Source organism: Pollicipes pollicipes, unplaced genomic scaffold (genome assembly GCF_011947565.3).
Source record: "Pollicipes pollicipes isolate AB1234 unplaced genomic scaffold, Ppol_2.1 Scaffold_2555;HRSCAF=2994_pilon_pilon_pilon, whole genome shotgun sequence".
NCBI lineage: Eukaryota > Metazoa > Arthropoda > Thecostraca > Pollicipedomorpha > Pollicipedidae > Pollicipes > Pollicipes pollicipes.
In genome coordinates, this window is record NW_023596136.1 from 4,496,025 (window position 1) to 4,509,797 (window position 13,773).

At 49.9% G+C, this 13,773-nt stretch overlaps 1 protein-coding gene and 1 long non-coding RNA gene across 2 annotated transcripts in view; both read left to right on the forward strand.

The window, feature by feature from the left end:
* The first annotated feature begins 416 nt into the window (after positions 1–416).
* Positions 417–13,059, forward strand: LOC119097956 (uncharacterized). Its single transcript, XR_005094217.1, has 3 exons — positions 417–462; positions 10,370–10,486; positions 12,986–13,059. It is a non-coding gene; the product is annotated as an uncharacterized LOC119097956 (long non-coding RNA).
* A 1-nt stretch (position 13,060) lies between these two features.
* Positions 13,061–13,773, forward strand: part of LOC119107570 (kinesin-like protein KIF16B) — a 46,266-nt gene continuing 45,553 nt past the window's right edge. The window contains exons 1-2 of the mRNA XM_037231061.1: positions 13,061–13,071; positions 13,439–13,539. Coding sequence (XP_037086956.1) covers positions 13,061–13,071; positions 13,439–13,539 — 112 coding nt within the window. The remainder of the gene's footprint in view (positions 13,072–13,438; positions 13,540–13,773) is intronic.

The following is a 13,773-nucleotide window of genomic DNA, read 5'->3' on the forward strand; positions in this document are numbered from 1 at the left end:
ATGTCTTAGTTACCAGCAGACCCACTTCAGTTTCGTTGTGCCGCTGGAGCACCAGCGCTGTATAAATTGCCAAATTTGTTGACATTTATACGCTATTGATGACGCTATTCTTAGTTGCTATTTCGGCTGAAAACACTTACACTGTGACAACACGTTATCAACATGTCATTGAAGGGCTTAAGGGATTACCAAATTTGAGCGACTTATTTATTCACTGAAATTGACATGAGGTTACCAGGCCAGTGCCAATTTCAAACCCAATATCTTTTGGCATGAATTCTGCCGCCCAAGCTGTTGTCCTTGGGTTAAGGCTATTTCCGATCTAAGATGACCTGAACAGTTTCTAAACGCGTTTTCCAGGTGCCGGAACATCCGGGCTGCGACCACCGGGCCCGCTACAAACACTTTCGCCTAGACGAGTGCTTCTTCTCAGACGGTGAACGTGCTTCGCAGCAGGAGCAGGTAAGGGTGGCGAAAGGCATGGCATTTTCACTGCGAACATGTTACGCATCCTAATAGACGTCACGGGTCGTGCTTGATGAAAGCAATTGACCTGAAAAAGCTGCGGCAAATAGCTATTGCTTTTAATGATGGGACAGTAAATTTTGAAAGTTTGGTGATAATTTGCGAACCGTAACCACCGACTGCTTTCTTCACTTCTGGCACTGCTACACAACGCATCCTTTGCAAATTATTTTGTGGTGTGTAAAACATTTTATGCAGCAATGATTTGGACTTGTTCTTGATGGGAAGCTCTTAAAAACTAATTTGACGTTAGGCAGAACATCTTAACCTTGTTCCGTGCACGATGTGTTCTGGTACGGTAACGTGGGAGGGAGAAGGGGGGGGGGGGGGCAGATTCTACCCCTCTCCCTGATATTTCCATAATCACTGGTACGATTGCCTCCTGGAATTGTATCGGAAACGGAAAATTGATTCCTCGTGATGTGCGGGCCACAGTTCTCCTCCGTAAGACGCCTGTTGCAGTGTGGGACGAGCCATGTGACACAAGGAGTGGTTATTATTATCATGCACATGATGCCCAGCACAAGCGAGTGGTGCCCGCCTTTAAAAACTCATAGGACAGGACTCATCAATACATTCGAATGCCCGATTTTCATCATTTTCATTACTTTAGCAGGCAAAGAAAAGGTGATGTTAAGTGGCCGCACTTTAAATGCATGTGACTCGATTATTGGCTAACTTTGGACCGCAAAGACTTGTGAGTTAAGTACTTGGTAGTAAGTGGTAATCAGTAAGCGACAATATGAATGCATTCACTAAGGTTTGCCATGTGTGATAAGTGTGAGCACAAAAATGTTTAACGAATGAGGTTAAGGTCAAATACGCAGAACCCATTTTTTCAGGGTCCAGCGGCCTGAAATTGGCCCGAAGAATTATTTAGTATCTAGACGATTTGGGGCTCACCTTCGTAAAATTTGCCTCTTGCCTGGACCTGCGGCAAGAGTTGGTCTCTCCTTTGTTTGAGTGAAAAATGGCCTGTTTTAGATCCATTGGTCCAGCCCACGGGCGGCCGAAAATGTGGCCCACTACAAACCTGACGAACAGTTGTGCGAAACGGGGGCGGCTGGCGGGGAAACGATGAGCTCCGACATGTCCAGCATTTTGTCCAGCTTCGGCGAGACCATAGCAGGTTTTTTGCAAGAGTTCTCTCCCCTCTGCGGCTCAGTGTGATGAGTAGGTTCATGTTTGTTATGGGCACGCCCAGCCGGCCCGGCGGCACAGCATGCTGTCCCTGCCGTGTCGCGGTGCGGCCTCGGCCGCGCGGTGGAATGCGGCCGGTGGAACCTACCGCCGCGGACGCTGACCGCCGTCCCGTGGCGGACCGCACGGGACGCGCGATAGGTGCGTGTATGCAAGCTGACTTACGAGTGGTCGTCCACCCGAACTAAATGTTATGTTGTGCCTGATTGAGAAAGCTGGGGCAGGACGCCACTGGACGCGGTCCAATGCAGATTGCCGCGTCGCTACACGTCTCTCTCTGACAGAACTAAGCTGAACCGCTGGACGAGGACGTCGCATGGCGCAACCTTCTGCGAGAGGTTCTTGATACTTCTACTTGCATGGCCTACAATCTTTGATCAAGTTGCAAGATGGGTAACACTGAAGAGGACACTGAAGGGGACACTGTACCACCGTGGCTGACGAAGCTGCTAGACGGCCCTCAAGACCAGCGCCGGCAAGATCTCCAAGAGCAGCAAGAACAACATCGGCGTGACCTCAGTCTACTCGGGTCAGAGATACAAGATATACACCGACAGCTAACGCTCGTAGAGATTCAGACATTTGAAGGAACCGGGCGGGATGTCTGCTGCAATCTGCCGCTGGCGTCCACTGGTACCGCTACTGTAGAACCAAGGGCTCCACTAGTACCACCGAGCTCGGATGCTCCACTACCATCAACAACGGCACCTTAAGTGGATGCAGCACCACCAGCAACAACGGTTTCCTCAGCGAGATCACTGATGCCTTACGGTGCCGCAAGACCACCCACAGTAACACCGTCAGGCAAGCTCTCCTTTCCACCATTCTACGCGAATTCCGAGCATGAAAGTCATCTTGGAACGATTACAGCAGGCTTTGCTATCTCATCACCTTCAGTCGTGAAGACCAGCTGGCGTGCCTGCGCCCAGGCTTCACTTAAGACACGCGTGCAACATCTCAGCACGCTATCGGCATCGACGAGGAGTCTGACACGGTTCGGTCAGCGTTGGACAAGATAGAACATCATCTTCGCCAGCAGTGCAGCATCGCCATCGACCGGGTGAATTTTGAAGAGAGGCGACAGGAGGATGGCGGGACCTTTGATGCCTTCTTGGTTTCAGTGAGAAAGCTGGCCGCTGATGCTGAATTATGCAGCACACGCATGGACCAGCGTCTCACTACCCGCATCATGTCAGGACTTTGCAACGAAGAGATCCGGCGCAAGCTTTTGACACTGCGCCCATTCCCGTCACTGGAGCAGGTCATCGACATGTGTCGTTCCGAGGAAGCGGCCCGGGCAAACAACGAGGTGCTACAAAACGTCATCAACAGAAGTCACAACGTGTTCAGCATCTCCAACCACCGTGATCAAAGTCAACGTAGCCCTTTGCGAGGGCGCTCAGGCCCACCATGCGGACGCTGTGGCGAGTCCAGCCATATGAGAGGAACATGTCCTGCAGCGGACCAAGCGTGCTTTTCTTACGGTGTCGGGGGACAGTTCGCCATTGTCTGCCGTAGAAGGCTCTCGTCCCAGCAACTACAGGCTGAGCCTGACGCATCATGGCGATCACGCAGCAGACAGCGTTACCCGTCACACCAGGCAGCTGTTCCCCAAGTCTACGTCAGCAGTCTACATCGCAGTCTACAGGCCCCCAAGATTGCCATCAAGCTGGAAGATTCCAGCGGGACGTTCTTTGGCAGCATCAACGCAACCCCATACTCGGTGGCTGAGATCAGACCAAGCCGCCAGGCATCGACGTCACAGCTGCCAACGGACAGTCCATGCACCGCATCGACACCTTCAATGCCATCATTCGCCTCAACGAGAGGGCAGTCGAAGACACAGCCTTCGTCTTCAATGAGTCACGGGGACTTCTGCTCGCCTGGTATACGACCAAGAAGCTCGGCATCTTCCCAGACCACTACCCACAGCCCGCTGATGACTTGCAGACCCGGAGCGCAAGCAGTCACTGCGTGTCGTCAAAACGCTCAGCGAAGAACACCGACCAACAACAACAGCAGAAACAGCTCCGCAGTGACATTCTCAAGGAGTTCACCGACGTCTTCACATCTGATGACAGCAACGCATCCCTTTAGCCGATGGCAGGCCCACCAAAGGTCATTCACGTCACAGAAGATGCCAGACCTTTCGCAGTGCGCGCTGCCCGCCCTGTGTCGTACGCATGGAGAGACAACGTGAGGAGCCAGCTGGAAGAAATGGTTCGACAGGGCATCATCGCCCCTTTGGGTGACGAGCCATCGGATTGGTGCCATCCACTGGTGCTGGTCACAAAGTCTGATGGAGGAGTGCGGATATGCGTTGACCTCACCAAGCTCAACAAGTTTGTAAAAAGGCCTCTGCATCCACTCTCTACTCCAAGAGAGGTCGTGTCTGGTATCCCCGTGAGCGCAAAGGTCTTCTCCACGCTGGATGCCAAGTCAGGATGCCGGAGCTCCTTCCTCAAGAAAGCAGCCAACACCTCACAACGTTCATCACCCCCTAGGGGCGCTTCAAGTTCCTCCGAGCGCCCATGGGCCTGTTCTCAACAAGGGACGAGTACTGCCGACGTGGAGATCAGGCTCTCCAAGATCCGGACCATATCGTCAAGATGGTCAACGACATACTTGTCCACGATGAGACATTTGAGGACCGCGCAGACCGTCTACGAGCTGTTCTCACACAATGCCGCCAACATGGCATCACGATCAACGAGAAGAAGTTCTGCTGCGCGCAGGAAGAAGCCTTCTTCCGTGGCTTCAGCCTGTCTTCAGTCGGGAAGGAGATCGACCCGGGCAAGGTCACAGCCACCACCAACTTCCCAACGCCAACCAACATCACCGAGCTGTGGTCTTTCATGGGCCTCGTTCAATAGTTCGGGGACTACTCCACCGAGATGTCATCCGCTGCAGACGCACTTCGTGCTTTACTGAAACCTCGCAACGCTTTCGTGTGGACATCGGATCACCAGACAGTCTTCAACGACGTCAAGAAGACTCTGGCATCACTGCCTGTGCAGACTCATTATGATCGGCATCTTCCGACGGTTCTTCAGACCGACGCTGCCTGTCTGATAGGGCTCGGATACGCCCTGCTACAACAGCATGGTGATCGCTGGCGCCTAGTCCAAAGTGGGTCCAGGTTTCTCTCTGACACCGATTCACGCTACGCAGTGGTGGAGTTGGAGCTCCTGGCAGAGGCGTGGGCCCTGAAAAAGTGCCGCATCTTTTTGCAGGGCCTGCAACACTTCAAAGTCATCATCGACCGCCGGCCCTTGATACCGATCTTGAACGACTACACCCTGGATGCCGTGGAAAGCCCACGTATACAACGTCTGAAGGATAAGACCAGTCTCTACAACTTCACAGCTATCTGGCAGAAAGGCGAGGACCATGTCATCCCCGATGCACTGTCACGTGCTCCTGCTGAAGAACCGACGCCTGAGGACAACCAGCTCGTCCAGTCTGTGGAGCACCATGTCCATCGCTTGTCCATCGTCACCATCAGTGAGGTCTCAGCCCAGCAGGCGCCAGCTCATCTCCCAGGCCCAAGACTCGATGATCTCGAGAGGACAGCACAAGCCGATGAAACCTACCAGCAACTTCTGGTGGCTGCATGCCGTGGTTTCCCATCCTCCAAGGAGATGGTACCACGTTCCTTACTCCCATTTTGGAACGTTTGCCACGAACATTCATCCCACGACGGCCTAGTTCTGAAAGGCTGCCGCATCCTCATTCCGCATGGTTCCCGGAAGGTCACCATGAAAGCACTTCACGACGCTCACCAGGGGATCGAGCGCACCAAACGACGAGCACGCCAAACTGCCAGGTGGCCCGGCATGAACAGCGACACCGCCAACACTGTGGGCAACTGCAGTACCTTCCAAGAGCTCCGTCCAAGTCTGCCTCAGGAACCGATGGCCACCGAACCGCCGCCATCGAGGATCTTTGAAGATGTTTCTTCCGACCTCTTCTCTCACGCGGGCATATATTTCTTCGTCTACGTGGATAGACTGTCTGGCTGACCAGTTGTCTATCAACTCCCACGGGGTGACACAAAAAGTCGTCAGATTATCAGAGCCCTCCGAGCTCATCACAGCCTTGATCACCGGGTCTTTGCCACTGCACTCGCAGTGCGCACTCACCTCCCCATCCCCCCCCCCCCTGATACATTTACTCCGGCTCAGACCGTCCACATTTGGTGGGGGGGGGGGGGGGGGGGCAGCCGGCCGCGATGGAGCGCCGCGCGCCCAGTCGTCGTGCGCCCAGTCGAGAAATACCAACTGGCTCTCTGCTCGCCATTATTAAAGTAATGCATTTCATTTGCCTTGCTTTTCCAGCGATTATTGTGTGATGTTTGTAACACACTAATGTTCAAGCATGTTTGTGTAATGAGTGCTGCAAAAGCTTGAAACGCTCTGTGAAGAGAAGAAGATATGCGAACATAAAACTATTTTTCCGCGAATTCAACGAAACGTTGTACTCTGGCTTTTATTGCTACCATATGGAGTCTGCTACCGTGGCTCTTATGGAGGCACACTTAGGATTTTGGAATGGGAGTATCAGATGGTCCATAGTGACGCACTGGTTGAAACTTCAGCCAGTGCTCTTCCTGGTAACAGACCCTTGTCACCCACAGGGACAATGAGAAACGTTCACACGTTCACACCAGCGGAGGTGCACGCGCTGGTTGTCATGCCACCAGTGGTCTCTACTGCAAGGATGAAGCGTATTGGTGCTACAAAGCGCTTACAGCGCGATATGGACTCGACGATAATTAAAATTGATAGCCTTACTGTGTCCTGACGGTGTTGCAGTAAGACCACCCAGTGCTATTATTAGATGCAAGTGGTCCTGCGGTTTCACTAGAATATGCTTTTGAAAAAGGCCCCAAAGGTCGGACACTTCGCTTCACTTTACTGCTATGTCTGAATGAAGAATTCATCCAGTAAACACGCAGGCGCCCATACTGGAATGGAGCGTCCTAGAAGACACATTTGCTTAATTTGTTCTTATATAAATATATATATATATATATTCATATTTATATATATATATATTTATATATATATATTTATATATATATTTATATTTATATTTATATATATATATATACATATATATTTATTTATTTATGTATATATATATATAGAGAGAGAGAGAGAGAGAGGGAGAGAGAGAGAGAGAGAGAGAGAGAGAGGAGAGAGAGAGAGAGAGAGAGAGAGAGAGAGAGAGAGAGAGGGAGAGAGAGAGAGAGAGAGAGAGAGAGAGAGAGAGAGAGAGAGGAAGAGAGAGAGAGAGAGAGAGAGAGAGAGAGAGAGAGAGAGAGAGAGAGAGAGAGAGAAGAGAGAGAGAGAGAGAGAGAGAGAGAGAGAGAGAGAGAGAGAGATATATATATATATATATATATATATATATATATATATATACATAGATATAGATATAGATATAGATATAGATATAGATATAGATATAGATATATATATACCTACATCCACGCGCCAAATCCGTGAACTCAGTATAGAATTTCGGAGGCAAAATTCGAGTGTAGATACCGGCGTATCTATATATATATATATATATGTATATATATATATATATATATATATATATATATATATATATATATATATATAGATACGCCGGTATATATATATATGTCTATCTATTATCAAAGGTGTGCAGCAAATTTGCTCCTCAATTACTCATCGTTTGAATGCGTCATGGAGCGTTTGCAAAATAACACTCACTTATAGTTTTTCGACCTTCCGAGAGATGGCAGCACGGACTGGAAGTGTTTGCTGAGCGAAGAATGGTGTGTGTAAAACAAGGACACCAAAAAAGTTTTGTGTCATTCAAATTCCGGCATGCCCCGACGCAGAGTTATGTAGGGCAAAAATGCGCAAAAATATTCACAGCTGTCGAGGCGCAGTGAACGGGAAACCAAATATATGATGTATGATTCACAGAACAAAAACTGTTATTGGTTGTCTCCACGACAAAACGTTGGGCTGGCAAGCACCTTCAAAAAGAATATTTTGGTACATATCAATCAGTTCCATGAGTGGCACACGCACGACGCATAAGAGTAATCGCTGAAATGGACTGTGCACAACAATATGGCCAGCAGAACACCAATGCAATGTTGATATTCCCCATCATGACCTGAGACATGATCGCCACTTTAGCATATATAGTAAATTGAATTGGCACTGCCATTTAACATGCAACTAAATGCTACACACGCGATATTTTGGGACTGTAATTTATAGTGCTTAGTTTCCAATTAAGTTTACAAGCTCTTTAAGCCATTAAAATCCCACAGTAATGCAGCCCCTGCCGCCAAAATACAACTTCTGGCACTCATTGCTTTATCACGAAGGTGTCAAAAGGGAGAAAGCAGTGTTTATGATAACCGCGACGAAGCAGGACGCAGTAAAATATTTGGCATAACTGATTTACCGAAACTGTTGGGAACACATGCAAGATTCACATATAAATGGTTTAGTGAATGAAATAGATCATAAACATAAAAACGTAAACAATATGACAACTCTTATCAATTGTGCGCGACACGATTTATTCAATATCAAATTTGATACAAAATTTGAGAGGGTGCAGTCAGTTAAGCAAAAATCTATGTTTTTCCGTAGCGTGGCGATGACACTTTTTGGATCCGGAGTCAACATGCAATTTCAGGATGTCCTTTTTCATTTTGTCGAAGTAGTTAGTAGACAAGATTCACACGCGTAGATATTGGCTTTCTGACCAATACATTTACAAGACATGTTTTCCTAAGCGTCTTATCCGAATCGTTCGATGAATTTATGGAGTCATCACAACGCTACTCACCTTTTGTGTCGTAGCCATCATTGTACAATCCGTTCGTGAATTTCGCGTCAGCGGCAGACATTTTCGGTGAAAGCTTAATGCACCACAGTGCTAAGCACGGTCCGTCTCCTAGACTTAGGTCCGATTCGACGGACTGGATCCCAATCCTTTCGTCCATCCGGGATTGTCAAAGGTCTGCCTCCAATCCGGTCTAGTGCGACTAGGGAGAATACCCTGACTAAATCCGCCCCAATATGCATGCAAGGTTTCTCTTGTGCCGTCATAGGTAGACAAATACAGCACTTCTGAGCACATTTTATCGTTCCCTTTGACAAGTTTCATATCAATATTCTGACTGGCTGCGGAAACCAGCATGCCATAGGTCAGCTTGAAGCACTCAGATCTCACTCGCTTGAAGCTGTTAGATTCTCAGAGCTATGATTCCACAAATAAATTGTGTATCATGGCTTGCATCCTGCTTACGCAACACCTTTGGGGCACTGATGTTTTTCCAAACCTAGGACCTGAAGGCATGTTGCCCATCCCCTCCGATGTCCATGAAAGTTAAGGTATCTGCAAATTCACGGGCATGCCCATACCGACCTTATGGTGACTCTGATAATGATCCGCACAACAGCCCCTCAATATTCAGTTTCCGAAAAGTTGATATCTGCTGTTGGCGTTCATGTACTCGTAATGTACTTATTCCGATAATATTTGATATGCTTATTGCCTTAGCAGATGTGCGAGTCGCACTATTTGAAGTAGCGTTTATGTGACGTCGTTTATTATCGCCGTTTTCTTCTCCATGTGGCGCTGGGTAATGTCCCCCGGAATCTTACTTTGTTATGACGTCTGCTTAACGACTAATTAGCGCCGACTTCCTGCCTTCAGTAAGGGTTCGAGTCGGCCGTTTGCCATTCGTCTCATCCTCATAACATCTTATGAGTATCCGGTCACCAATGCTAATAACGTTTGCTTTTTAATAGCGCATTTTGCATTGCCATTTCTTTATTGATTTACACATACGCACATCCCATTTAAGGCTTTTTGACGCGGAATTGGTGAAAGTTTATACGTCAGCTGGTGTATCGGTACATCAGATGACGGAATGTGTTTTTGATCATTTGCAAGTCGATCATTCGGATAGATTCACACGATGACAGTGTGACCCAATGGGCCATCAAACATCAAGGTCCAGAGAGCCGCGTAGTAAACGATAGCCCAGCTGTTCTACTGTCAGGCACACGCTGACTGCTCCGTGGGCGCCGGAGCTGCGCTCAGACCGGAGCTGTGCTCAGACCGCTCTTGCTCCGTTTATCGTGAAGTCGCTTCGCCGAACCGGGGGCGATCCGGCGCGTTTGGCCGAGGCGAACTCGTGGAATGGGGGGAGTGGTCGGAAAGGTAGGAAGAAGGTACCATTGGCGGGGGGCGGGGGGGGATTCGAGTCGCTTCCGGTGTTTACTATTTGTGCATGACTGGGTCCCTTGTCTGGTGCAGCGGCCACACCGACGGTCAGGTGATGTCAGAGGTCAGTGTGGGTCGCACCGAGCACTACGGCACGTCAAGCTTTCGCCGCAAAATTTTGCCGGTCACCAGCCATTTCACGATTGGATAGTTAGCGCAGTGGTCACGCAACAGGCAGTGCTTAGCGTGGGCGTTCACACCAGAGAGGCATCCAATCAACAGGTTCGGACTCGATGTTGAATGAGTCATGGCCATAATGCACTACAATTCGGCACACACCAAGGCTTGACCATTCACTTGCCTTGCCGTCCGATGAACACGTGCTCCGTCATCGCCGCTCTGTTGTCAGGTTTACGCGTCGCTGGGCCGTCCACTCCTGGACGATGTGCTAGCCGGTTACAATGGCTGCTTGCTGGCCTACGGCCAGTCCGGCTCCGGCAAAACATACACCATGCTCGGTAACCCGGTAAGTTCACGTGGGCAAGCAGTGATCAGACGTTGATGCCAGAACAGCCGACCGACTGTAGCAGAGTTTCTTCCTTCACCTCCTGCTCCGCTCCCGTTCCGCTCGCTCCCGTTCCGCTCCTCTCTCGTTCCGCTCCGCTCCCGTTCTGCTCCGCTCCCGTTTCGCTCCGTTCCCGTTCCGTTTGCTCCCGTCCCGCCCCGCTCCCGTTTCACCCCGCTCCCGTTCCGTCCGCTCCCCTCCCGCCCCGCTCTCGTTCTGCTCCGCTTCCGTTCCGCTCCGCTCCCGTTCTGCTCCGCTCCCGTTCTGCTCGCTCCCGTTCCGCTCGCTCCCCTTCCGCTCCCGTTCCGCTCGCCCGCTTCACTCCCGGAGCGAGCCGGCCTTTAGGCCACGGAATCAGCGGTCCGTGACCCCCGGTCCCAGCTCATCCTACGGCCGTGGCTTTGCCAAGGCCGCCTATTAACACGGCCGGAATGGAGTCGTAAAGGGGGATGAGCCAGCGGGGCGAGCTGGTTCATGGTACGGACGCGATACGACAAAAGCCCCAGCCGACCGCCGACGCCCGCTCATGATTACTGGATAGTTATACGGAAAGTTCCACGGCATCGATTATTCGCCACCAAAGAGCCGCGCTACATGTCAAAAATCGTTGGCCGGTCGTTCAGTCAGAACGGTGAGCGTCGAAACTGAGGCTTTCAGGTAAGGCAGAGATGGACGAGCTGCCGTGACCAGGTGTCTGTTCGTCGTCAGTTGGGCCGCGCGCCACGATAGCACGCACGTAATTGAACGCATTATGGCGACGGCAGCAGTGATTTGTCACGCCTGGCTGAGCCGATGAAAACCTCGCTTAACACGCGTCCGGGTGGGCGGTTGGATACCGCTCGCTCGGGTGGGGGTCAATTAAAACCTTCCGAGAACTCAGCAGTCTACGAGAGCTAAAGACACCGAGTTTGCGAGGTGTGTTTGCCTGTACGTGAACTCACTTGTGTCAAATTTGGGTTTCCTATGTTATGACCTTCGGGTCTAAAAAGGTTTAAAAAATGTTAAAATCCGGATAGGTGTCCAATTGGCCCACATCCACTCATGCAACCACCGTGAACCTAGATACCTGTTCTAAGCAAAGTATCTGCTCATTTTAGGTCAGTGACGTCGTTTAACCTTTCAAAGGTCATGGTGAAAAAGATCATACGAGACTGTTTTGATTTTTGCATTTGAATGAGCGTCAGAGGTTTCCCGAGGTAGCATGTTCCTGAAAACCGCATGTTAACTTGGGACATTTTAGAACTTACCCCAGCCTTCAACAATTCAATGGAAGGCTGCGATGTGGTTCCCGTTGTCAAGAAATTCAAGGCGTGAGCAAAAACAACCCCATACAGCAAGCTCTAAGGAAATAAAACCGGCTGGTCTTGACCCTGGTCTGACTTTCATACCTGACCCTAGATCAATGAAATTGCGCATTCAATGGTTGCGTTGCCTAAGAAACTATCTGAGAGGTGTGTGGATTCCTCTAACTCTCCTCTGTGCCTCAGATTGGACGTTTCCCTAGAAATAGTCTCCGCTGAATCCATGGCCGGACTTGTACCTGCCGTATGCCAGCGACCACGCGAGTTACATATAGATGTTTGACACCGAACGATCCGCTATTAAATTGTCTACAGCTACGTAAATTTTGGCGTGGCAACACGGCATCGCTCAAAAATCATGCTGGAAAAAACTTTGAAGAGGTGGGGGTCAAATTTACCCCCACCCGGAAGCCTATTAACTCCAATTAGTTTGGTGCGCAAAGGTGAACGGCGGTATCGGACTTAATCTTGTGTCTTGATGTGCGTGCTGTCCAAATTGCGACCTGGAAGTTTGACAGATTATGGATGAGAGTGGCGTTGGTGGCAAACGTAAGCAGCAGGTCGCCTGCACGCTATGGAATGGGGCGGGCGTTGTCAGGTGAGAGAGAGAGAGAAGAGGGAGAAGAAGAGAGAGAGAAGGAGAGAGAGAGAGAGAGAGAGAGAGAGAGAGAGAGAGAGAGAGAGAGAGAGAGAGAGAGAGAGAGGAGAGAGAGAGAGAGAGAGAGAGAGAGAGAGAGAGAGAGAGAGGAGAGGGTATATGTATCTATATATATATTATATATATATATATATATATATATATATATATATATATACATGTTGTGTGTGTGTGTGTGTGTGGTGTGTGGGTGTGTGTGTGTGTGTGTGTGTGTGTGTGTGTGTGTGTGTGTGTGTGTGTGTGTGTGTGTGTGTGTGTGTGTGTGTGTGTGTGTGTGCATAGTTGCTTGCCGAATTCAAAAGCAAGGATGAGTAGGAAACATGTTAAGCACCAGGCATTTCGTATGTGAGCCATTGCAAGCAGGTTCAAGGCGTTGCTTTCCACATGCACTTCATGTTCATGACTCCCGCCCTCACATAGTGACGGCGATATATGTCCCGATGTAGGGAAAGACAGACAGGAAATAGCATCCCTGAACCATCGACACTCTCCTTTTGTCAGGAATGTCCAGGTTTGACACCGCGCCTATGTCAGGAGCTCCTACAGAAGCTGTCTGCGGCTGGATCCGAACGCACGATGAGCCTCAGGCAAGTATCTTGACAGCACCACACGACCCGCATGCACGCGGGCTTCATACTGCATATCATTTTCTGTTGCCTTTTTCTTGCTATTCAAGCCCGTCGTTGGCAGTAATGTGAGCTGATGTCATGGTAAGCTTGCATTTATGCGAGCTAATGTCATAGAAAGCGCTGCTAACGGCCATCTCACGCAAACCAGCACGCCTGCTATGGCCCAGCTTCAGTGAACAGGATCTTTGCTCGCGGCAGAGTTGAATTAGAGGGTTGCAATACGCCGCATGCTTCTTCCACTGCAAGGCCAGAACCGGTGATCATTACAACGTACTTTACTTAATCTAGGAGCACGGACTGACTTTGTTTATCCCATCCACTCCAGCTGCGTCGAGGTGTACAACGAGACCGTGCGGGACCTGCTCACGCGACGGCCGGAAAGTCTGCGCGCCAGGGAACATCCCCAAACAGGGCCTTATGTGCAAGGTAACGCGCTGGGGGGGGGGGGGGGCTAGGGAACTCGAAAAAGCTGGGCAGTTTGCAAACTCTCTTAGCAACTTTCGGAATTTCAAAGTTATTTCCAAAGTAGATTTATATTCCAGATGCCACGTGAATGGCTATAACCCCTGGGATATTAAAGGGAGGGTGCAGTGAGTATGCGGTCATCTTATGGCTTTTACCCGCATTGATTCGTATGCGTGCAACTAAAACCGGGCAATG